The sequence below is a fragment of the Trachinotus anak genome, unplaced genomic scaffold (genome assembly GCF_046630095.1).
Source record: "Trachinotus anak isolate AG129_WGS33_773 ecotype Australia unplaced genomic scaffold, CSIRO_AGI_Tana_v1 ptg000015l, whole genome shotgun sequence".
Taxonomy (NCBI): Eukaryota; Metazoa; Chordata; class Actinopteri; order Carangiformes; family Carangidae; genus Trachinotus; species Trachinotus anak.
This window is the reverse complement of record NW_027273866.1, coordinates 14,858,127-14,883,816: the sequence shown is the minus strand read 5'-3', so window position 1 is coordinate 14,883,816 and position 25,690 is coordinate 14,858,127. Positions and strand designations below refer to the sequence as shown.

General features: G+C 42.3%; 1 protein-coding gene across 3 annotated transcripts in view; it reads left to right on the top strand.

The window, feature by feature from the left end:
- The window catches only part of trim9 (tripartite motif containing 9), a 48,648-nt gene that overhangs the window by 5,661 nt on the left and 17,297 nt on the right, over nucleotides 1-25,690 (top strand). For 2 of the 3 annotated variants that reach the window (XR_011693668.1, XM_071498406.1), the window contains exons 2-8: nucleotides 7,536-7,631; nucleotides 8,913-9,035; nucleotides 18,841-18,951; nucleotides 20,135-20,288; nucleotides 21,102-21,247; nucleotides 23,069-23,207; nucleotides 25,301-25,339. Coding sequence is in view for 2 of the 3 variants with exons in the window: in XM_071498406.1 (XP_071354507.1) it covers nucleotides 7,536-7,631; nucleotides 8,913-9,035; nucleotides 18,841-18,951; nucleotides 20,135-20,288; nucleotides 21,102-21,247; nucleotides 23,069-23,207; nucleotides 25,301-25,339 (808 nt within the window). In the remaining variant the exon portion in view is untranslated. The remainder of the gene's footprint in view (nucleotides 1-7,535; nucleotides 7,632-8,912; nucleotides 9,036-18,840; nucleotides 18,952-20,134; nucleotides 20,289-21,101; nucleotides 21,248-23,068; nucleotides 23,208-25,300; nucleotides 25,340-25,690) is intronic. The other variant, XM_071498408.1, reaches the window with a different exon arrangement.

Sequence of the window (25,690 nt, the reverse complement as noted above, 5' to 3'; positions counted from 1 at the left end):
AATTAGTTTGTGAAAACTCAGTCAGTGTGTTACAGTTGTTATGTGAGTGTGTCAGAGCAGTCAATATCAATCAATAACCTTTCTGCTGCTCAGCTCATTTTCAGAGTGGAGCTACAGGATGTGAAAAGTTAAAACTTAGATTCACTTCATTAACTTTAATGTTGATTAATTTAGTAGCTGCCAAAAAAACGATAGTATTTTTGGCTTTTTGCCCAACGACAGCTGATCACGGATCTAAACTGAATCTATGACTATTAGTTATTTATAGCTGTAGTCAGTTGGAAAAAAAGAAAGTTAAACTTGATTTGAATAGATTCAGATTTGGTAGTAGGATTTGGATTTGATAAAATGCTAATGAGCCATAAACCCATTTACGCTACTGTTCAGCAAAAGCTTTTCTTGTGGTTTCAAAAGCTCTACACTAAAATAAAAGCTTTCACATTTCAATCTGAACTCTAATAAACCAGGACTGTAAATCGATTGATTTTACATTTAAAACATGATGCAGTATGTAGAGTTTCAGTAGTTTAACATCATTAACTAAGTAAAAAAGTCAACATCATAATTAATTTTTACATTTATTTATTTATTTGATGATAATAAATTAGTTGCCAGATCAACCAGGCTGGAAATCTTAAGGATCTCGATTGACCTAAATGTTACAGATCAGAGCAGGTTATTTACTTTGATGTCCTGGTTCAGCTTTAATTTGGGACCAGTTCAGGACTCTGGACTTCTGGACTGGACTGTGGGCTTACTGGTTGTGCAGCTAATGCACAATTGTGTCCTCCAGTCGTGATCTAAAACACTGAGTCATGAATGTTGTGTTCACTGTTTTTTCCTGCGAGAGGAGACATTCCTGGATGTCCTTGTGTGCTCTCTCCGGAGTCCTGCGTTGTTAATGACGAATCAATAAAGGCCGAGCAACCTGTGGTGACACCGGGACTAAATCTCTAAGAGTGTCGTCTTCCCTATAAGTGATTCTGTGCAGATAATAGACACGGTTGTTGGACTGTTCATGAGAGGAGACTGTAATTCACTGATAAGGGGATGAGATGGAGGACAAAGGCGGAACTGAGGCCTATAGAGGCTGAAATTTCACAGTGTGGGGTGGGGATGGGGGGGTGGGGGGGTTTGGATGTCTCAAAGTCATTAAGGTTGATGGCGCTCCATTACAGGCGCTGATATTTACCCCTCGAGCTGCCATGTAAAGAGATTAGCTATGTAAATGTTAATGAAAGAGGGAGATAAAGAAGAGGAAAATGAGCGCGACAGAATGACCCAGAGAGAGGAAGTGAAGCGAAGACGGAGCAGGAAGGAGCAGCGATGCTGAATGTGTCATCACGTGGCGGGTTTGATATACACTTAATATCACATCACGTCCAGTCTGTATCTTGAGTCCACACAGAAAACACTGGCTGATGCACTGACGGGGTTTTTGATTTGACACGTTTTTACGTAACTTTTCTGGGTGGGAGCTCAAACTGCCTGAATATTTAAACTGGCTCCAGGCATGAAACTGGAGAGAGATAAATGCTTCAAAACTGTACCGTGCCAATTTTCTTTTGTGGTCTGACTGGGAAAGAAAAAAAGAGTTTTTTTCCTCCCTTTTCTGTACATAAATGAGACCCAACCAAAACAAGTTGTCAGACTTTTAGGAGCTTTGCTGCATTTTAAAACAGAATATTTGATCACGCTCCGTTACATGTGGCTGCTCTAACGGAGTCAGCCCACATTAAATGAGGACACCAGTTGCATAAGAAAGTGGGCCCAACCTGAAATCAGACTCGGTACAGGTCAAAGCCTGCAGTGACCCTGTTCTTATCAACATCATCACCATAATTATCATCAACATAATCATCATCAACATTGGTTTTGTTTGGAGGCTCCGATGTAATTGTCCTCAGTCAGTCTCTGTCTCTCTCTTACAACAAGACTCTACAGAGCAAAAGTCAAGCAAATTGGAGTTAATACAAACAGCGTTGCCAGAAGAAGAATTGGTCGAGTCAAACTTCAGTGGATGGATCCAAAAATCCAGGGTCTCAGGCAGAAACTCAACAAACTTGAAAGGGGGGAAAAGAAAGAAAGACCACAGGCAGATCTACTAGTAATCCTTCAATACTGTTTGTTGGGATACTTCAAATATACAGTAGTTTCTCTCAGCAATCAATCACAACTTTAACCAGGCTGCAAGTAACCATAGCAGCATTACTGATGCTTTATGAACAGTCATCCTTAAAAAGAGAGTTAAACCACAAATACTCACCAACTTGGCCAAATGTAAATGAAGCTTTAACATAGGCAAACACAACAGCAGTTTTTTTCTGCTGTTATTAATATACATCTTATTTCCTCTGAGACTGCTTGTAGTTTCCTTATTTTGGAATCAGGCCATCTCATGGAGGACAAACATCCTTGTCTCACCAGTTTTGAAACTTTCAGCTATTCCACCCAACACGAATGTGTAACATTTGAAATGAATGGAAAACACTAGTCCAGAGGCTGTTGTTGTTAGTGTGCGTGAGCGGGGAATCATTGGCTGTTGTTGCCAAAGAAGATTTCACATTGTTTTGAGGTAGAAAATCGACAGATCAACTTATATCCCTTTGTCACATCGAGACAAAAAAACTGAATTTCTGCAAGAAGCGGAAGAAGGAGGCTCAGAAGAGAAGAAAGTGAAAGAAGAAAGAGGAAAGTATCAAAGACTGACCTGATTTGGCCCCAGATGTGACAAGAACCCTCTGCTCCCTCTTCTTCTTACACAGGTTTAACAGCGACAACACTCACAACACATTTAACTTTTCCTCTGTTGTCGAGAGGTTTGTCCTGACCAGGTGTCATCTATCTGTCACAGTCAAACTGGACCGGCAGGTAGGCAACTTGATCATCTGCCGGAGACGTCGCCCTCGCCAGATAAATCCAGCGGTGACAAGAATAGATCACTTCTGCCCCATTTCCTGCTGTGCTGTCCCAGGTGTCCGTCAAATAAGGACTCTTTTTCTCACACGAAGAAACTGTGGCAACTTCGAAAAGCCCTCATTGTTATTAATGGGGTTTCTTCACTTTTTATTGTGTGTGGATAGTTAACGACTTCCTCTGCATTATTGATAACGGCAGATATAAGCAATGAATAATGCACCAGCCACTTAGGTTCTGCTTGTGGAAGATAGTTTCATCTGGGATCTTGTTATGCGCGGAGGACTATCGCAATTTGGCGAAGTTTTAACTCTTCCAGCGTGTTGGAAGATGTAAGAGCTTGATTTTTTAACAACAGGAAGGTTCCCCAGACAGTAAATATCAAGTCGCCTACTTAATATTGCAGAATGTATTCTCAGAGGGTTACAGCAGTTCATGTAAACAACCGCAACCTTTCATGTTAGAGTCTCTGGTTACTGCAGGGGGAAACACAATCAGTAATCAGCATGTGCAAAATTACATTAATTTCAGTTTCTTTGATCATAGGGATTTGGTGAAAGTGTGTTTTTCTGTTTGTTTGGTGGTTTTCTTTCACCAGAGGTTGACCTTACCCTCAGCTTTACGTCTGTTTGCAGCACATAATCAGATGACTGTGTATTACACACAGGATTAAGTGAGCATAAAGAGACTGTTTAAAAAACACAAGAGGAAGTACTTCACCCCAGAGCTCTGAGAAAAAGAGCAGAGCACTTAAAAATTTCTCTGAGAGGTAACACAGCTATTTGAAAGTAGGTTATGGGAACTCAAAAGCTATCTTTGCAGTGGATGTGATGGAACATTTTGTAGATGTATGTGTTTTATAATTAGTTTGAAGAGGAGTGCTTCTACTTTGCTGCGGCTTTAAGAGCTTAGCAGTGACATTACACCTACCTCCTCCTGTCCTTGCACTTCCCACTTCCTAGTGGGGGCTTTAATCCAAATTGGCTGTGACGCCTCTCCGACATCGGCGCTTTCCTTTGACAGATTGGCTAGTTTACTGGGCTGCGGAGAGGAATGAAACACGCAGTATGGGCCTGGAGCTGGTGGTGAATTATTCATTTCATGCACGTGTTCCCACTCGGCTTAATTACTGAGATGATTAGTGCTTCCAAATAGCAGGGACACCCTAAGCTCACCATCTCAACAAACCCTCTGAAGCTCAAACATTCCTGCATCCTCCTCCCCGCCCTAATGTTGCATGATGCTTTTATTTCCACTGTCCCTGAACAAGATGCGTTTTATATCCCTGGGGCAAGCTTGGAGTCGTGTTGCATTAATGTAAGTGGAGAATTGTTGAGGAGGAAACCGTATGTGTAGCCAGAGCATGAATCATGCCATGGCAGTGAAATCTATTCCCATGGCAAGAAATGAAAATGCAAATCCAAGCATGATGAGATGTAAATATCATGCATGATAAGGTTTTCGCTAATAGTTCTCATCAATCATTCTGGAAAAGATGGAGAAGTCATCGTGTTGACCGTTTTCTGTCAGGCTGGAGGCTTGTGTGTCTTTTTTTAATCTCTCCAAAACTACAAACACAAGAGAAAAATATGTATAAGAAATATGTTTTATCTGCTCTAATGTGAGCTGCTGTCATTAGCATGACTGGCTAATTAGCTTCCTATCTACATCAGTAAACAGGTGTTATTGAGCATGTTCAGGTAACCTCAGTACCTACAGTAGTGACCTAGGCCGATCCAGGCTACATTAACAGGCTACATTAGCAAGATTTTAGTTCAGGAATATCCACTATGTGAGAGCAAAAATGCTGCTTAAGATTAAGATCGTGTTTGCCAAACACCTGTGACACTGTAATTTAATGCTACAGTTCATTGAGAAGAATTGATAGCTAACATTTGCATGGAAAGGCTTTAACCTCACTTTTTTTTTAGCATTAAATCTATATATGTAGCCATTATGTTCATATTTTACATGGATTATTTTGAACTGAATAAAGTAGAATAAGCTGAAAATTAAATAGTTGGCTGTAGACTGATTGTACAATTTACCTGTCGCTAATTTAGCTAAAACTTGCTAAGAGGAGAATCAATAGTCGTTGGCTATGAATGAGAAACTTGTGTTTAAAACTGTATACAAATGAAAAAGAAAGAAAGTATGACAGGCCTTACAACAGAAAGTAATTGATTAAACAGTCAAATGTTGCGACTCCATTAAATCTCAAACTGTAAAGCTTTGGTTTCAGTCCCATCACTCTTCAACCCATCTGTTGCTAAAGTCTGTCCTTCCATGTGCCGACCTGCCGGCCATGGCGCCGTGGTCTTTACTGAGCAGGAAGTAGCCGTGAGCTGTGTAGAAATAATGCAGCCTTCACTTTCATGGCACGTTTTGACCTGGTTTTGAGGACTGAGCTCTGCAGGCCCTCGAACAGACACTGTGGAAAAACGCCTCCAGACAATCAAGTGCTTTTCATTTGATCTGCTCTGTCGCTGAACGCATGCTGACTGTTAACCGGGGGAGGACAGGCAGGAGCTCCCTCAGTGTCCGTCACTGTATCTGAATGTAAGAGAATGAACTTCCATGCTTGAGTTTTGGTAATCAATATATAATTTAAGTTATTTAGCATGCTAATTTGCCAATCATTGGCTAGTTCCTGCTTCTTAAATGTGACAATTTGCTCCATTTCTCTGTTTTATATTATTATAAATTGAATATCTCTTGTTTGGAAGAAACAAGCAATTCATAGGAGTTACTGTGGGCTCTGGGGACTAGTATCAGGCATTTTCCTGCAGTTTTTCTGCATTTATAGACCAACTTAGTCATCAATAATAAGAATGATTATTAGTGACAGCCTTAAATTCTATATCTTTTAAGGCCTACCTCCAAATTTCACGGAAATCTATGAGGTCTTGAGATATCCTGTGGTGACAGAGAATCTAACAGTGGAGAGAGAACATACACTTCTTGTCTTTTCAGGTCTCTTGAGACGTTGGAATATGATTCCCAAGTTAACAAAGAGGACGTTTCTTGAAGTCCTACACGATCCTGGAAAGTTTACATTTCAGTCTTTGCTCAGCTGTTACCAGCTCAGGCCTTCCCTTGGTGCAGTAGGCCCATGTTAGCGGCAGCTGTCGTGGTTTCCCAAACTCTGAGGTCAAAGGTCAGCTATCGGCCCCCGCAGACAGATTCCCATTTGACCAAGCAGCGTCAGATACCAAGAGCTGGGTTGACACAGAGGAGCAGACCGCATATGATGGGTTGTTTTCACAGCGTTTTCCACTGTATCAGCGCGTTGCTGGTTTTATTGCTGTCTTCCGGAGTTGAAGTGATTTTTTTTCCCTTTTTGCCAGCTAACGCCCAGAACCCTCTTTTCCTCTCAGAAGACAATACACTCCCGAAGTTAACGGTTGTCTGGTTCACTCAACCGAGCGAGGTTCCCACAGGGTCAGGCCGTGTCCTCCCGCTCCGTCACCTCCTTGTTCACACAGCCCCGTTTCACATACATGAACACCCCGTCTGTTTTCCCTGCTATCCAAACAGAGGCATCTGTGTGTCATCGCACACATCCAAAGCTATGGCATTTCCCGTCAGCCCAGGAGCTGTAATCCAATAAGAAAACCATGCAACAGGCAAAGTGCTTTATTGTACATAAATCATCTTAGTTTTAGCTGGAAATGTCAGTTTGTGTGTGAGAATAAGGCTGACAGTGCGCTTTGTCTCAGGGGTGAAAACTTCAAACTTCAAAATGTCAGCTTCTCAGCAGCTATGAGGCAGCTTTGTTTTCAGATTGACTCCCATAAACTTTTGACTTCCCCCAAAACTTAAAAACTGGCAAAGTTAGAGTTAGGAGATTCTCATAGTGTAACAGCTTCAGTATACAATGAATACGCCAGATGTGATCATGTCATGTCAACAAGAAACGATGGGGAATCTGCATCAAAAACAACTTCATGCTGGGCTGCCTGCCTGTGTCTTTCCTGTCAGTGTTAAAGGTCCCACAAGACAGTTTCAAGATTATCAGATTCTTTGGTTTGATGTGTGTCTGTATGACACATTATGTTGGGGTGAGATTTAACATTGACAAGGACTTGCTATACAAACTTAACAAAAGGGAGGTTTGGATTTCTTAGCAATAGACAGCAGAATAGTAAACTTTGGGACATGTCCAAAAAATGTGGAAATATCTTTTTTTTTCATTTCTATGGGACCTTTAATTGCATAATTTTTAGAAGTATGCAAGAAATGAGGTTCATAGCGATGCAAGAAAGGTTCCTGGACATCGTAACCCTTAAGCTACAGGGGCATCAATTTAATGAAATGATGTAAATCACAGTGTATTCATACATGTGTAGTGAAGTGCTGTTGAGTAGAGAGTTGTAGGATCTAACAACATGTCGATAACAGGCTCTTGTTGATTGTTGTTGTTTGGAGTGTGGTACTTATTACTGTTGCCAGTTTGTTGCTGCCCAAAACTTCACTGAATTGAATTATTTTTGGTCCAGTGTTGATCCTTATGTAACAGAGCAGAGTGTTTTGATTTACTGTTATTTGAATATTTGAGTATAAACCCATATAAGTGCAGTGCTGCTGTATCTCTGACATCCTCTCTGTGCTCTCTGCAGGGTCAGCTGTCCCAGGCTCTCAACGGCCTGTCGGACCGAGCCACTGAGGCCAAGGAGTTCCTGGTCCAGCTGAGAAACATGGTGCAGCACATCCAGGTACTTCACCTCACACCTAAACACACAGACATGCAGGAAACTGTTGTTTTTCCAGACTGCAACCAGCCATAAACTGCATAAAATGCTTGAATCCCAGTAATACTCCACTGATGTGATGTGTTGACATTTTGTTACCAGACTCTCATCCACTTTTGTGATCCCAGACTGTCCCCCACAGCACATCACAGCAGTAGCTGACGGAGACAAAAAGGCTTATCGTATTAATTCAAGTGTCGCTGTTAACATTTTATAATCCCTGGCTCAGGCTATGTTCAGTGTCCAGCTGCAGCGCTGTGTATGACACTGTTTGGATAAAACAACAGACCTCATTGAGAGAAAGACTCAATGTTGAGCTGTGTTTTGTGAGGCTCTCTGTCAGTTACGTGCAGAGATTTTCAACACATCAAATATTAAACTGATTTCATGTGTAACATATTCAACTCTAAAATGATGCCTCTGAATATGTTTATAAGGACATTTATGAAGATTTCACATGTGGATGTTGCATTAGTCACAGACTGTCAGGATGTGCAAAAGAGTGGAATCAATAAAGGTAGCTACATTCAATAAAACTGATGCATTGCCATGGTAACAGGAGACCATTTTCTGCTGCAGGTTTGGAGAGTTTTTATTTTTTATGTGCGTGTCCATGCAAGCGAGGATATTGATTAGAGTGGAATTGTGGCTCCATTCACACGTGGACCAGGACGAGATTTAGATGCTCGCAGCCTTCTGCTGTGTAAGGAGACAAAGCCACGGTCAGCTTAAGAGGCTGATTAGAGGAGGAAGGTGGGATTAAATGCTCTCGTTGATCATCGTCACGCAGTGGGATGACGCGCGAGGAGGACCCTGAGACACGAGGGGGGGGGCACTGAAGATAAGTTAGAGGAGAGGAGATGAAGAGGGAGGAGGAGGAGGAGGAGGCCGGGGAGGTTTGGGAAAATGAATAGCACTCGGTGTAATTGTACCTACGTTAATCAGTCATCTCATGGGGCTGCTTCATGATGATTTTACCCACCCACCTCGTCTGATGGATGATGCAGCTGGAGGAAACGTTGAGCAAACCACCCCTCCCTCATTTAACTCAGTTTCTTAAAGAAAACTTTACATATAAATCTTAAAATCGTCCTATATTTTATGGTTAAAACTGCTGTTAAATTGCCCGTGGAATTCAACATCAGTCTTTATCTCTTTTTTTTTCTGTATTTATACGTTTTCAGACACTGTGCTCTCTGCCGTTTTCGTGAGATTTTCCAGCCCCTGTGTGTGTTTGTTCTGCAGGAGAACGGCGTGGAGTTTGAGGCCTGTTTGGTGGCTCAGTGCGACGCCCTCATCGACGCCCTGAACCGACGTAAGGCGCAGCTGCTGGCCCGAGTAAACAAAGAGCACGAACACAAGCTGAAGGTGAGTGAGCAGGACGAGAACCTTCCCGGGACCAGTCACCCCCCCCTCTGAACGTCCAGCTGAATGTGTCAGGTGTCAGAACTCTCCCTGTTCATGAGCTACAGCGTATGGTTGGAAAATCACTCTGAGAGGACAAATGTTGATGTAAATTTGGTCTTTTTTTTTTTTTCATTAAAATCTTGCTGTTTGTGAGCAGGATGCTAAAAATGGGATGTTTTAAAACCATCCTGTTGGCAGCTGTGTAACACAATGATTGTGACTGAAGGACGAACTATCTCAAACAAGTTTTAGGTCTCTGCAAGTTGAGTTTCGTGCTATAGTGAAGAAACTAGAGGCTCCCTGGCGTGTGATAAATTAAATCTCATACTGACTGTAGTGAGATGATCTGAAACCATTTCTTGCCAGGAAGGACAAAAAATCCCCTGAATGCAAGTGCATGTTGTTCCTTTTTGTTATCTGTCGTTTAAAATGAAAAAACACAGTTGTGTCCCTTTAATTCATCAGCCGAGCTCATTTTCTAACATTATCAGTAGATGTTAACAAAGATTTAATCAAGATTCACAGTGAAACTAGTGATTGCACAAGCATGAAATGCCAAGTTTTTCTTGAAGCTGCCTGTAACACGTTGAGCGAAGGACATAACAGAGAGATGGAGCTGACAGGAGAGGAGGAGGGAGAGGGACAGATACATTTGTGCTGTGCAGCATCCAATTTCACGCTTGGACGGTATGCAGAATTGAGGTTTCACACGTGTAGGCGGTCTGAGGAACACAGTTTGTGCACGGCAGTATGACAGAATACTCATACACCGACACACACATGGACATACAGTAGATGCACGTGCACACATACACTCATTTCCCCTTGTTTTCTGTAGATATGGTGTACTTGGATGTGGATTTAGATTTAGCAGGTTGAATATTCTGCACAAGGTGAAGCCGCTCAGTCACTGTCTGGTCGACACCCGTCAGCCTGACACACCTGTAGGAAGGACAGTAACAGCTGCTGCAGTTTCCACCTCCTTCAGGCAACGAGTGTCACAACTGAATCTGTTTTTAATAAAAGCTGTGGGCTTACAGTTTGTCTTTTGAGGCTTTTGTAACTGAATCTATCATTCAGTGATAGTTTGTGACTTTTGGAAAATATGATTATTCACGTTATTACCAAGCGATAAATAAGAAGATCTATTAGGCACATAACCATCTGTGAAACCACAACTCTTCTTTATTTTCATTTTGTACCAAACAAACAAAGTATAAAGTCTTAATTAGTGGTATTTAGAACTGCAGGTAGGCAGATTGTGTAACTTTTGGACAGAGCCAGGCTAAATGGTTCAGGCTAAGCTAACTTGCTGCTAACTGTAGGTTCATACTTACTGTAAAGACATGAGAGTGGAATTAATCCTCTAAATAAATAAAGCATATTTTCTAAAATACAAATAATTTTAGCATGTACATATTAACACAAACACAGAGTTTTAACTAAAATGATATTTTTAGTTTACAGTTTTCTTTTGTCTTTGCTTTTTTCCCCCAACAAAAATAGATCAGACCACCATTTCTCTGGTTACTCTTCCCCGGACAGAGAAAATATGCACCAGTCTAGAAAAATCTCTCATTTTGCAGGTTAAAATGTAAAACCTCTCACTCTCACAGCAGCTGCTGTAATGCTCATTGCCTGTAGGTGCAACAAGTGTCAAAATGACAGCAGCTCTTATTGTCTTCGCCTGTAGATGGAGCACACAACAACATGTTTACAGCTGCATCTCTAAACTGAGACTGTGGTTACTTTAATTAAGCTGCAGGTTCTGAAACTGCAACATTGCAAAGATGCAATGCCTGGTTTTGGGCGGCATCGTGCACACTTAAAATGCAGAATCTGTTCCATTAATAATTGATGATTGGCTGTTTAGTGATGGATGGGTGTTTACAGAGAGACAGAGAGACATTGGGCACTTTCACACCTCCAAGACGGAGGAATTTTAATGCAGCTCAGAGCAGATCTGATCCCTCCTGTCAGGCAGCAGGCTGGTGGCTCCATGTGTCATTCACTCAATCTTAACATTTCTTCATGGCAGATCTAATGTTCTTCTTGCATTTCCAGCATCGAGCTCTTGTAAGTCTGTGCTGCTCATTGACTCAGGGACACTGGATCCATCAGTTGTTCCCATGCACATGTTTTTTATTTGCTCCTGGAGGGCATCGTTGCTCACTTTAGGTGGATATCAGCTGGAGTAAAGGGAGGAGAGGAGGGATCACAGGGGACGTTGCTTATTTTACTGAAGTATGAGCAGTCAATAGGAAGCTTTCTGCTTCATTAGCATGTGGCTCAGTGGAGGAGGCTGTGCCGGTGCACTCCTGATGATAGTGATGTCCTTTTTGTGTTTTCCAAATGTAGCATCTCAGATAGGATTTAATTGCATATTAAAGGCAGATTGTTGAAAACAAAATGCTTGCTATGCATCTTATACATGTCCAATTAAGAAACTAAAGAAGAGCCCTGATTAATCCTGCTGATTCAGTCACATGGAGACACACAGAAAACATAAATCCAGATGAAACAGACGCTGCTGCAGCTGACTTGGCATCTCCTAGCCTCCGGTTGCTCTCCTGGTCGCCATGGTGACCGGGACACGTCAAGCTTGTTGTTTGAAGCAGTGGAGGCGAGAAGTAGTCCTTCACAACATGAGTCAGGTTCTTTTTTTTTTGTCTGCACATCAGGAGGACTGACCCCTGTGTTCGTGTGGAGAGACAGCAGAGGCGGAGGTTCCTGAGGGTGGTGTGTCGCACTGAGTGGTTACAAAAGCTCCTTTACCCAAAAACCCCTGTTTATTAAAATTGTTTAATCAGTTTATTCACTGATTTAACTATTCAGATACACAGTGGTCACTTGACAACAAGCACAGCTGTTCTGCCAGAAATCAAACCTTGTCCAGTTTTGCTTGACACTGTTGAACTATTAATTTATTGTTAACCACCCATTTAGAAATATGAAGCAGGAAGAACATTAGAAACACATTTCAACAAACTGCAACAAGTACAAATACAGAACAAGTCACAACGACAATAATGAATAAAATACAGTTGATATGTCAGTTAACCTTTTCTGTGATAGTATCAATAAAAACTGAACATTATAATGCTCCTATATGTGGAAGTTGTTTTGTATCAGATTGTATTAAATTGTATATGTGTACTTAATAGTACTAATAAGAAATTAAAGGCCCAGGGAGTATTTTCTGTAAATGTTATCTTCCTAAATACTTACAGTATATAATACTGAGGGGGCCTGATAACAAATCTCTCTTTATATTTTAATTTAACTATATATTTTATGTGGAAAAACAATCAGATTGAAAGATTTTAGTGTGAGAAAACATCATAATCCACCTTTAAGACCTGGCATGTGTCATATGTGTGTGAAAGTTGAATATAAACTCCTCCTCAGGTCATTAAAACTCCAGATTCCCACCAGACATGATGCTGAGGATGTGACCTGGGTGTGTTAACGGTGGCCACAGCCCTCTTCATATGTCGGCAGCAGTTTCCAGAGTTTTTAAACTTCATTCCAGGCAGACATTCATCCCACTTTCTGTCAGTGAATCCACTTATGAAGGCTTTAAACCTGTTTCAGTGATAATCCATCATCGTGTGCGTTTTATAGGCTTCTTTGTTTTTGTGAAAAGTTTGCACCAAAGAACAGTTTTTCTGTCCTGTCAGAAAAACAAGCAGCTAAGACCCTCAGTCAGCAAACATGGATGTTGTGAGAAGAAGTTGTGACGATAAGAAGTCAGAAAGTCTAAGATGTTGGTTCCTCCCACAAGCACTTGAACTCACCAGAGAGGAGAACAAACAGTCTCTAAAGCAGAAATGTGACTCTGACATAAATGTAATTAAATTTACCATGAAAAGCTGCTTCTCTCTGTATGATCCTTTAATATAACATGGAGGGTGTATTAAATATGATCAAACTGAGATGCACTGTTCCTGCTGTCAGTTCCTTTCACTGGATTTCATGTGGGAGCTCCGGCCTCAGCACTGAACTGATCACAGCAACACAAAGTGAATCAGAAACTAAGTCCATCTACGTCTTCTTCCGCTCGATGCAAAGTTTCCCCAGCCCGGGTCGTTTGATGAGTGCAGTCGCACTGAAGCTGGTGTCGACACTCTGGTGATTTGCTGCTGACTCCTCGTCATCAGTGTTTTGCTCCGGGGGGTCCCTGCTCCCCGGGATCCTCAGCTTTCAAACATGAGAGAGTTCGTACTGTTTGGTGACTCATAGATCAACTGGAAGCAAATATCAGATGATTAATTCTCTGACGCTGAGTGACAGTTTTCATTGCTGCAGTGGGATCTGCAGCAGAGAGGATGAACATGAAATATTAAGACTGCTGCTGAATCCAGTATCAGGGTGTTATTCACCTCTACGCTTCCTTTGTAAAACGCTCGAGCATCAACAGAAAACTATTAAACAACAATTTTTAGGGCTGCAGCTGCTGACTATTTCCATTGAAGATGTATCTAATTATTGTCTTGATTGATGAATGAATAATTTAGTCTATAAATGTCAGAAAAGTTTTTTTTAAAAATCCAAGGTGACATCTTCAAACATCTGGTTTTGTCTGAGCAACAGTCAAATATTTTCAGTTTAGAGCTTTAAAAAAACAGAGAAAAGCAGAAAATATCCATTTGAAACGTAACTGAAAATAGTGGCTGATCATTTTTCTGTCTCTTGACTAATTGATTTATCTGACATCTTATAGTCTAAACAATTAATTAAAACAACTGAAAGGTTGGTTGATAATAAAAGTACTTACAGGTCATCTTACATCTGTGACTTTGACCTCTAGTCTTTAAACCATTAGATTTCCCGTCACCTGTATCAAGCAGGTGAACCTGTCATACTGTTGTACCTGCTCTGTGTTGGCCTGAGTGATGGATACATGATGTCACACAGGCAGCGCCTTGATCCTCGCCGACAGCTCGGCGTCAGTGGAAGTGGCACTTGTCACTTTCCTCGACCATCACTGCAGCTTTAACATACAGGACAGAGTCGAAGTCCTTTCTAATCCTTTTATTTATCTTCCCTTCGTCCTGTAACAGTTTGATTTAATGTTTCCCACCACAGTCCCTGGTGTATTTCCCTCTCCTCTCTCACTCTTCCTGCCTTTCCTTAACCTCCTTCCTTCATCTCCTCTCATGTCTCTATCTACCGCTCTTCTCACCTCTTGCCTCCTTTTTGGCTTTTCTCCCGACACATCTTTCATTTTTCCGTTCCATTTTTTTACCTCATCTAACTCCTCCTTCCTCTGCAGCACAACTTTATATTCCTCTTTCCTGTGTGTTTCTCAGTATCATTAAATCATCTTGATGCTCCTCCATAATGTCAGACTGTTACAGATTTAATGGCAGGGTCCTGACTGCACTGTAAACCAGTCTGTGCTGCTGCTGCTGCAAGGGAACGGTTTAGGAGACTGCAGCCACAGTGTCTCACAAGGCCAGAAATGCTGCAGTGGCCTAATAATTACAACAGAAACAATTTATTTCTCATGAAGAGGCAGCAGGTCAGGTCCCGCAGACTCGCTCACGGTACAGCGTGTGCAGCTGGTGCCGTACTGTATGATATTGAACATCCTGCTGGTGGACAGTGTTTGTGTTTGTGCAAATCTCTTTAAAGCTGCTATAGTCAATATTTTTTCATTAACAATGGATCAAATGACTATGTGCAGAGTGAAAGGAGTCACTGGCAGTGACAAACCCACACTGAGTTATCACTAACTCTGCAGTTCCCCTCAGCTATATGGAGCTAGCATCTTTTAACGCAGTGCTTTTGTTTCCATTGCATCGTTTTCGGCCGCAGGAATCAGCTGTTTTCAGAGAAAAAGCTCTAAAAACCCACTGTACACTACCTGCTCAGCAGCAAACAGCAGACTGACGCAGTTAACGACCAGCTGGTGAACACAGTGGAGCATTTAGCATCTGAAGAACCAGATATTTCCCTCAGGAGTTGGAGGAGACCAGGAACAGAGGCTCAAAGTCGAGGAATAATGACTGGTGAACACAAAATCAACTCTATATGAAGCATGATGCAGCTCCGTGTCTGCTGGATAACTATTTGCTGCCATATGAACTTAAAAGATGATAACATGTCAATATTGTTTACAGTTTTTTTCTACTGCCCCTAGTGGCCAAAGAACTGCAGCTTTAAATATTAAGAATCTGTTGTTAAACTGATGTAGCTTACCCAGAATGCACTTGGTTCCTTTTATACGAGGAGTAGTAATGAGTTTGTTTCCCACGGCAACTGAGTGAATTCCTCTTTAGGTCCTGAAAAGAGGAAGTTAAAGGGAACCTGCTGCAGCGAACGTGAATGATGACGAAGGTCTTACTGTGTGTTTCAGCTCTCACACAGTTTTCATTTCTGATACATTTGCTCCTCCCTCTGTCTGGGATTCTTTTAGCAGAGCTGTTGAGCTGCTGCGACTCTGCACAGCGATGTTCTTAATCACTGTGGCAGCCACATATGTCAGAGAGGACGGAGGACGTGAGCTCCATTCATCTCTACTGCTGCAGAAAAAAGTCTGGCCCACTTAAACAGCCAGATCTGACCTCTACCGCCGTCCTGCACTCCAACTTCTCTCATCATGATTTCAAATTTCTCCAGCTGCTCTCCCACCTCTAGCTGCTCAGATAAATGAATCTGATTATTAGCTGATCATCTGGCAGAGCAGAACCGCCGGGTGGCAGCTTTTATATCTTACTCTGAATCAGATTTAAAGCAGATTTCAGGAGCCATGACTGGGACGCTGAGAGAAGCTGCTCAGGAAGCAGCAGTGAGCCTGGAATCTGAGAGGAAGGACCAGGGAGGAGAGAAAGATGTGATGAAACCTCCAAGTCAGATTCCTCATCTATGAGTTAACAGATTGTAATTCCAGCTGCGTGCAGAGGACAGATAGCGACTCTGATCGTTAAACAGCCACGACAGCAGTGACAAACTCTTCCTGGAGCCCCGCCAGGCCACTGCAGGGGTGTGGATGTTCCAGGCTCGACACAGCAGGGACGGTTTGGCCTTCAGCCAGAGGAATATAGACCGAACCATCAGAGCTGGAGAGAGATCTCTCTTCACTGTATGGGACGAGAGGTTAAGCACAGTCCTCTGGATGACTACAGCACTAAAAATGGGCAGTAATTGGAGGATGATTAGCTGAGTCTCCATAAATATTAATTTAGTTGAAAATATTCAGTTTGCTGTTAATATTCAATCCTCCTTAGAGTGCAGTCAGACCTACAATTTGTTTGCTTTGGTCCCAACCTTATAAGAGAAGCTGCATTTTTACGTTTGGTTGGTTTAAGTTCACACCACTCGAGGAAGAATAAACGGAGGACTAGCAAGTATTCAGTCGTTTTTGCAGCCTGTTATCTCAGCGGGATGCAGAACCACAGATATTTTGGCAGAGGGAAAGGGGAAAGGGGAACAACTGTGACTCCAGACTCAGTAACTCCAGCTAAACATGACTTTGCTTAAATTTACCTCCCCTGGTGTTCACAGCAGATAAGAGCGAATGTGACGAAAAGCTGAAGCAGCGGAGGTCAAGAGTTTCCAGTGGCTCAGAACTCAAATCTGCAGTTTCAAGTGTATTTTTACAGTTTGTTGGAAGGCGTCCGAGGTCAGTTAAAATAGTTTTCAGATGCCCAAACAAACCGCAGTGAAACGGAAACCGTCCGTTCTGCTGCTCTCCTCATGCTTTCCCTCAAACTCTCAAACTTTTCTTCTCTTTTCAGGCTCAGATGTCAGTGATCTGTCATCAGCTTTGCCCTCAGGAGTTGTTTCAGTTGTTTGATGTGATTCTTCAGTCACAATCAGCTGAGTGACCCTCATTCTCCTCAGCCACAGCACCTGTAGCTCTGCTTCCTCCACTTCCACATTTGTTATCTGAAGTTTTAACAATGTTGGTGTTATGCTGTTATAAGAGTCTTTTCTAACCTCCCCAGTTGACCCCGACTGTCATGGCAACAGCTCATCCTGATCTGAGGTAGTTTTTAACTTCCATGAAGCTGATAATGTGACAGATTAAATAATAAACCAACGGATGAACAGAGATTCACAAATGTGGTCTGACTGTCTGATGCATTGCACTGCTGTAAAGTTATGCACAGGAATAATGTGTGAAATGTTTCGGGGGGGGGGGGTTCAAACGCTGAAACTCACCCCCTCTGGCTGCACCTTTATGTGGAAGCTAATCTCCTGGAAGTGCTGCAGCTGTTTTGTGACATTACTGAGGTTTGCAAGATTGTTGCATCAGGTGTAACATCTCATTCCTTAAAAATAATTGAACCTATCACAGTATTTTGCTGATATGATATAAAATGACATGTACTGTAATAGAGTATTTTATCATACTTTATGATATAATCAATCCTAAGATCTTTCATGCTCTGAATTGATTAGAGAAGGGCAAAGCATGCTGGTCTGAATGCTACGCCGCAGTAAATAATACGTGAATATTTATTTCCCAGGTTGCATCTGAGAAAGTGCAATAATAGAATATAATATACAATCAGTCCTAATCATACAGACGTGTTTTCTGCTTGTCTCAGTGGTGCAGCTCTTGCATATTGATGCCGTCTGACTGCAGTCATCAGTAAATCATCTTCTTGTGTACAGTGTGTCAGTCTCCGACCGGCTGCAGAGAGGATTTTCCTCCCCCCTCAGATAGCAGCAGTGAAGTTTCTGTTACCTAGCAACCATTGGTCCAGCACCTCCGCTTATTTCACACTGTTGCAGGGAGGTGGTGGGAAGTGAGGAGGGGGGGGGGGCTCTGTGGACATCAGTAGTGTCAGAGAGAGATGGAGAGAGAGGGAATCTCCCAAGTCACATCAAATCAAAGCGATCGATTATCTGACGGTTCCTGTTGTCTGTGTGATCAGATCAAGATCACGGGAGGACATATAATGATCGATAAGGGCTAATCAATAGGAGTCAGATTCATACAGACCATTTCTTTCTGATATCAGAGACAAGAATGTCCTGATGTTCTGATTCTGGCATCAATATTGGAGTGAAATGATGAACTTAAGACGCCACAGACAACATGTTAGAGCAGCGTCGTCTGTGATGTAAGCGGCGATGCTGATGGCTCCTCACGCCCTGCGCGTGAAAACAAAATGTCACTTTCCTCTCGTGAACGTCAATAACACGATCACCCCCTGATGTCCCCTCAGCCTCCGCTCCCTCTATCAATCTGTGTCCCAGCCTCAGGAGGAAAAATGACTCGATCAATCACTTTGACAATCCTGCCGGTGACGATCCTGATCTCATTATTGGTCTTCCTCCTCTTCGTCTCATTCAGCTCCTCTTCGTCCATGAACAGCTTTGTTTAATCTGTGTTTTGAAGCCTCCTTCCATCACTCAACATCTCCTCCTTCTCTGTCCTTTTATATCTTCTCACATTGCTTTTCTTTCCCTCCTTTGTCTCTCTCCCTCCCTCATTCATCATTTCCTCCTCCCTCACCTTATTTACTCTTTTAATACTTTCTTTGCATCTTCAGTTTCTGCCCTGTTACAGCTGCAGCACTCCCACCTACTTTATTCAACCATATTTCTGCACTTCCTTCATGTTCCACTCCAAAATAATTACAGGAAGAGGGTGATGATTAACATATAATTATCTTCCATATGCTTGTTGTTGTTGTTTGAGTGTATTATTCTTGCAGAGCTGTATTCCCTTGTGGTTCCTTCTTCTTTCCTCCCACTTTTCCTTCTATCATCCCTAATTTTTTTGCCCCTTTTCACTCCTGTCTTCCAGGTGGTTCGGGATCAGATCTCCCACTGTACGGTGAAGCTGCGTCAGACCACGGGCCTGATGGAGTACTGTCTGGAGGTCATCAAGGAGAACGACCCCAGCGGTTTCCTCCAGGTACGATGCACAGTGAGACTCAAGCTGCAGCTTCCTCGCTTTTTTTATTCCCCAAGTGACAGTAAATGAAGTGGATGCAAATGTTTCCTCGAGCACCAGTTCCCAGCTGTTCTGCCCTTTAAAGTAAAGCAATGTTGTCGACTCGTTACCAGGTCAACCAGAAAGTGATTCTCCTTGCTATTGCTGTATCTGAAAATCTAAAGAAGTGAAATCATCCACGAGTTCATGAGAAGAGAAGAGGAAATATTTGAAAAAAGTCAGGAAAATAAAAGTTTGATTTTGTTTGGCAGAAACAGGTTTAACCCTCATGTCCTAGAGAATGACCAGCTGTCAAATCTATTGTGAAATATAAAATAAATATAAAGAATTTTGCTCTTTTAAAGCTGTAAACTTGTAGTGGGAGGTTTAGTGACATTTCTCACAGGGAGAAAATTTATGCAGAAAAAAACAGAAATCTCTCCTTAAAACAGGGAAATTACGAGCTGCGAATATGACTCAGAGATAAAGTTGACTTTATATCCACATGAAAAATAAAAACACAACCAAAGCTAAACTGAGAGATACAGAGAAATTACAGTTTGGCTTTTATAGCCTCCCCTGAGCAACTTTACCTTCTACCTTAAATTTTATTGAACATCTTTGAGTTAAGTTCAACAGTTTGAGTCTTTGTTCCTGTGTTTATGTGACTGATTGACTGAATCTGATGAGCAAACACAGTAAACACAGCATGTCACTATATGTGCTTGATGGTGGCAAAAACAAGAGGAAACTGCATGGAGCAGAGCTTTTAAAATGATATTGAATTATTTATCTTTTTTATCTGCTTTTTTAGCTGGTGCAAAACATCATGGTAAAACACAGGTCTGGTGTTTATGTCTGTAACAGTTTCTTTTTCTTTTTTGAATAAGGACGTTTTAGACCAAGAGTCTAAGAATAGAGGGCACAGTTAATTGGAATTTAATCACTGAAAGTGTGAAAAGTCTCCATTTCCCCAACAATTATATGATTATATATATTTAAAATCCGAAATTGTTGTCTTGTGTCAGTAGAGGATGATTTAAAGAGCAGATCAACATCCGTACATGTGGGATCCTCTGTGATCTCCTGGCTCAGAGCTCAGTATTTGTTTTTCGATGAGTAACAGAGTTTTAATGTGGATCAGTGTCTCCTGTGCTGCTCTCAGATCTCCGATGCTTTGATCCGGAGGGTCCACATGACGGAGAGCCAGTGGGGGAAGGGAACCCTCACCCCGAGGATGACCAGCGACTTCGACCTCACTCTGGACAGCGGGCCGCTCCTGCAGACCATCCACCAGCTGGACTTTGTCCAGATGAAAGGTAATAAGCGAGGAGATATCAGGTAGAGACACGAGCGTGAGCTGCAGGAGGGATGGCAGGTTCAGCACAGGAGGAGACTTTTTTTAAAAATCAAAGAGGCAAGTTAAAGCCCCCTGAGAGCTAATGTCTGCTCTGCCGAAGTGTGTTTGAGCAGGACAGCATATCTGAGCTGCAGTCAGACCCTTCTCACTTATGAAATATCACGATCATATTCCTGCAGCGTTTGCAGCCCTGAATCATTGGTTTATAGTAAAGCTTTTGAACTAATTTACCGATGGCATTGTTAAAATATGAAATTCTGGATGTAGTATTTTCCTAAAAGGCCTCATGGACACTAATGTTCTCTGTAAAGGAGTTTCCTCCTTTTTCTGTGACAGAAATCCTCTGGGTTTCCAGTTGCAGTTTAAAGAAAAGTTGTTCTTGCGTTTAAAGATCACAAGTTATTTTACTGGTAAACAAGAGAATGAATGTGAGTGGCTGAACTTGCTGATTCTTCGGGATGTTTGCATATAAATCTGTTTGTGTGTTTGGACCTGCTTCATATGGAAATGCTGAAGGTGTTTGCTTTAATGTCTTATAAACGACCCAGAAAGGCAAAGACGTTTGGTGTGTTGATATTCATGAGTCGGAAGCCTTTGATTGATGTGTTGTGGATTCATAAATTCATGGTGAAATTTATAAATGATAAATATTGAACAGGACTGCAGAGTCAGATCCAGTTGAGAGGATTGTGTGCACGTGTGTGTCCGTGCACGTGCGGACATCTCTCCATGTCTCAGTGGGCTGTAATCTGGCCTGGTTTCCCCTCCTCAGTCCCAGCTGCTCCGATGCTCCAGCTTGAGGAATGCTGCACTCAGAACAACAGCGCCACGTTGTCATGGAAACAACCGCCGCTCTCCACCATCACCGTGGACGGGTACATCCTGGAGCTGGACGATGGGAACGGGGGCCCATTCAGGGTAGGTTTCCCTCTGCAGGTAATCTTCTGTCCCTACGAGTTGGGATTTATCTGTGGACTTTAATAGATGTCAGCATTACTTTTCCTCTAAATGGGAACTTTTGTTAGATTTACATTTAGATCACAAAACAAAAAGTGAAACACAGGACCAGTCAGAGTTATAACTCACCTTTACAGAACAATACCCCCCTTCTACCCCAACAAAGACCCCTTCATTTGGTGCCAGGGAGGACACCGGCTCGGCCAGGGGGAATGTGAAAGCAGCGCTTTGTCGCTGAACTCCCCGGAGTCGAAGTGTGACGGCCGCGCTGCACAGCTCTGACTGATGTGAGAGCAGGTGGAGTGACACACTGCAGCGAGGCACAGGAACGACACACCGGCCGGAGAGAGGGTCTGTAATGCAGCTTCTCGCCGGGATCCTGCAGGAAGCGCCATCTGGGATCAAAGCAGCGTTCCTACCCTCGCAGAGGTTCCCCATGAAATCAATCCTCAGCTCTCTGTACATTCAGGCCCCTGCTTTGTTATAATGACAGCTTATACCTCCGGAACAATTCCTCCAGTACAATGGCAGAGGATATCCGTGTCTGACCTGTAAACCTGTAAAGAAAAGCTTCCTCCACACAGTACAGCAGCTCTGTTGACTCTCACAAGCTTCTTAAACTTTGTTGCTCGAGTATCTGAAATCAAGACGCAGCGCTGCTCAGGGGGCGTTTTATAAGCTCCTGTATTGTAAACACAACAACGACCGAAGCTCTTGTTAAGTGACAGTTACCACCTGCAAGAAACTTACAAATAACCCATTTAAAAAGAAGATATATGACATATAGATATGTAGATAACGCCATAAAATAAAGAGAAAAAAGAGTCAAGGGCTTAGAGCCACCACATTTATCCCCTATTGTTCAGTTTCTCACTTCTCTCAAGCTGTTGTCATCCCTTCATAACTCAGAAAAATCACAACACGTCCATCAGATTGACTTTTTTTAACGCACATGGACCGTTTTGTCTTTGAGGTTTGTGAGGAGGCTGAAATGGCTGAAAACAGTTGTTCCTCCAGACTCAGCTGAACACTCCCTGTGTAATGTGAAAGCTGCAGCAGCTGTTTGCAGAGGCATCCTGTGTTTTAATTTAGGAAACGCAGGCAGTGACCAGTCTGCTGGGAGCTGACGGCGGCTGGCTGTGGTCTCTCAGCCTCTGCGTTCTGCACTCGTCTGTTTTGTAGGAGCCTTCGTCGCTCTGTCTTAATTACAACTGTTTCATGAGAGGGTGATCGTCCACATCCAGTCTGCCAACAGATTCACCGACCGTATCCACTAACTGCTAATTGGTAGAGAGCTGATGTCTGATTGTGTCACAGCCTGGAGACATTTTGTCAGAGATTTAGTACAGAAATAGTGACAAACATTGACGAGCACTTTATATGATATTGTGTTTACTGTGATTGTGTTTGTGTGTGTGTGTTTGTGTGTTTCAGAAATGTCAGTCATTTAATTTCATACCTGCGGCCGGTGCTTGGCCAAACAACTATTTTCCAAACTGTGAGGGAAGTTTTCTCTTCCTCTTCTTCTCTCTGACTCACTGAAGGCTCGCCAACGCAGCGCCATGCTGAGCCTGGCGAGTTGTGGTCCCCACGTCTATTTATACCCCAGTGTGGGCCGCCTCGCCCACGCTCTGTTGTACAAACTCACATTCTCATTTACCACACTCACCGTCAAGTCCGAACAGGACAGTCTCTCTGAAGCAGGACTCGCTGTCTGTTTGGTGTCATAATTACGCACTTGCTGTACCTGCCAGTTTAACAGGAAGCGCTGTGTCTTTACAGGAAGTGTACGTGGGGACGGAGACCATCTGCACAGTGGACGGGCTTCATTTCAACAGCACGTACAAGTCCAGAGTGAAGGCCTTTAACGCCAGCGGAGTGGGCCAGTACAGCAAGACGCTGATCATGCAGACATCTGAGAGTACGTTAAGCACCAGCTCCTCCTCCGTCGTCTCTGACTGTTGATCTATGAGACAAAATAAGCTCTCAGACCAGAATTCATCCATTTATTCATTTGATCTTGTGAGGATTTGGGATAAACTTGCACATGACCATATAGTTAGAAGAAGAGCCGAGACTCAAGTCTGTGTCGAAGCTTTCCAGAGCTTCTTAACTGGCAGCAATAAATTCATCTGGACTCACGAAGCAACCTCAGATATTTGTCAAGCAAATCAAGTGAAGGAAAACGGCACGTTAATGCCTCCATGAAGACATGCTAATATGCTAACAACGACAATGCTAATTCTGATGTTTAGCAGGGATAGTATTTACTATGTCTACCATCTTAGTTTAGCCTGTTAGCATGCTAACATTTGGATAATAAGCACTCAACAAAAACACAGGTGAAGCTGTGTAACTTCAGATCAACATTTTATCCTGATGGTGGCAGGAGATGAAAAATGAATTGCCAAAACTCTCATGAATGTCTGTACCAATGTTTATGTCGACCCAGCCAATAAACACAATCTAATCTAATAAAAAATACAATATAGTAAAATATATTTAAAAAATACAAATATATATATATAATAAAATATAGTTAAAATATAGTTATAATATCAATTAAGAAAGAAAAGGACAAAAAGAAAATGAACTAATGAGTTTTAAAATGCTTTTTAAAAAAATATGTGAGACTTTGCAGGAGGCTGTTGAAAGTCATTCAAAAGCTAATTTCTAATGTCATTTAGAAAATGATAACTACTCAGACAGTTAAGTTTTTTATATCATCATCAACCTTTATTTATTTCTTGGAGGTAAATTGAGGGTTGAACCTCATTTTCAGTGATGCAGAGATTATATTGACCACAGAAAATAATTTCCCAACTACCTGCCACATGTTTGCTCCTGTATTCCTTTGTTTCCCAGATGGGTTTACACTTCAGTTCTTCTGTTTCCCAGTTGTTTAAGTTAGATGAAAAAAATACATCCTCGTTCACATGACCATGAGTTTCCACTTTAGCAAACAGCTGGCAGGTGTTTTATCACAGCTCCAATAAGATTAATGGAATCAATTTCTTGTTGTTGTCTCCTGATAAGATCACAGACTAGTGTCTCGGCTCAGTTTTTTTCTGCTTTTGGAAGCCACATGTTCATTTTACAGCAAATACGTCCTGACTGAACTCTAGAAGAGCTTAAGAATAATAAATCGCTGCTGCCAGATTAAAGCCTTGCATCTTCAGAAAGTCAACTCCTTAGAAATCTTTGGGGAAATATAACTTATTTGGCCGCTTCCTTGGCAATTTCGTCTTATTTAAAATCACGCATTTTGATTTTTAATGATCAGTTTCAAAGGGATTTTAAAGACCCGGGGGCCATCAAACTCCTTCAACCTGATTCATCTCTCATGTAACACAAAAATAATAACAGTAAAAGCTTCCAAAATATCTGGTGCAAGGTTTTAAGCCCAAAGCAGCAACAAGCTGTAAATTCTTTTCAACCAGGTGCATCCAGAAGCAGCTGATTTGCGTATAATCCACCTGTGTGCTTGCTTTCCCATTAGTTTAATGGTGCTCTGAATAGATGGGGAAGCTTGTCATCCATCAGTGGACCTGAAAGGCCCAGACAGCCTCCCCTACCTGTCAGAGAGAGCGCTCAGCAGCTGTCGGGGGCTGTACACAGTGATCTAACCACTCAGACGTTTCCAGTGTTTTTGCAGAGCTCGGACATCATTCACCCCGAGCAGACTGTGCTTTGATGTTGTCTGTTTTATTTCCCCCAAGGACAAAGGGAAAAGTTTCTCATTCAGAACAGGTTTTCTCTTTTTTTTTCATGCTTGCTCTTTTCAAGTCTCCCCTGGTTTGTTTCTAGGAGCTATTTTGTTTTGTTTTCTGGGTCTTTTTTTTTGGCCACTGATCTAAACCAGCTTCCCTGATCAAACCTGCTTTTTACCCTCTCCACCGCCCCTCCTGATCCCTCTACACTGTCTGCTTCAACGCTTCGCTTCGCTCTCCTCCTCCCCTCTTTTTCTTTCTGCTTCCCCCCCCTTTTTCTTCCCCCTTTCATTTCACATTTCAGCTGGACTCCCTCCATGTGATATTCAGTCTATAGGCACAGGTATGGACGGCTCTCATTGCTGACTGTTTCCTATCTAACCCCTCCTGGCCATTGCCTGTTTCATCAGTGCACTCCTCACTCTCAGACCAGCAGGTGGGCAGTTTGCTGCTCTGTGGGCTGCACTTATTAAATGTTCAATACAAGCGTCTAATAAATGTCTTTGTTTGATTTCCTTTGGGAAATAAAGGTTTGTAATGAAGCTTTACAGCACATAGTGGCAACAATGAAATGTGGACAAGCAAGTCAAGTGGAGTCCACACAAAGTGCAGCTGCCCGCCTGTTAAGCTCCCACATTTCTCTGTATAGAGAGTAAAGCGCTACGATTTTTCCAACCCCGAGTCAAACAGTCTG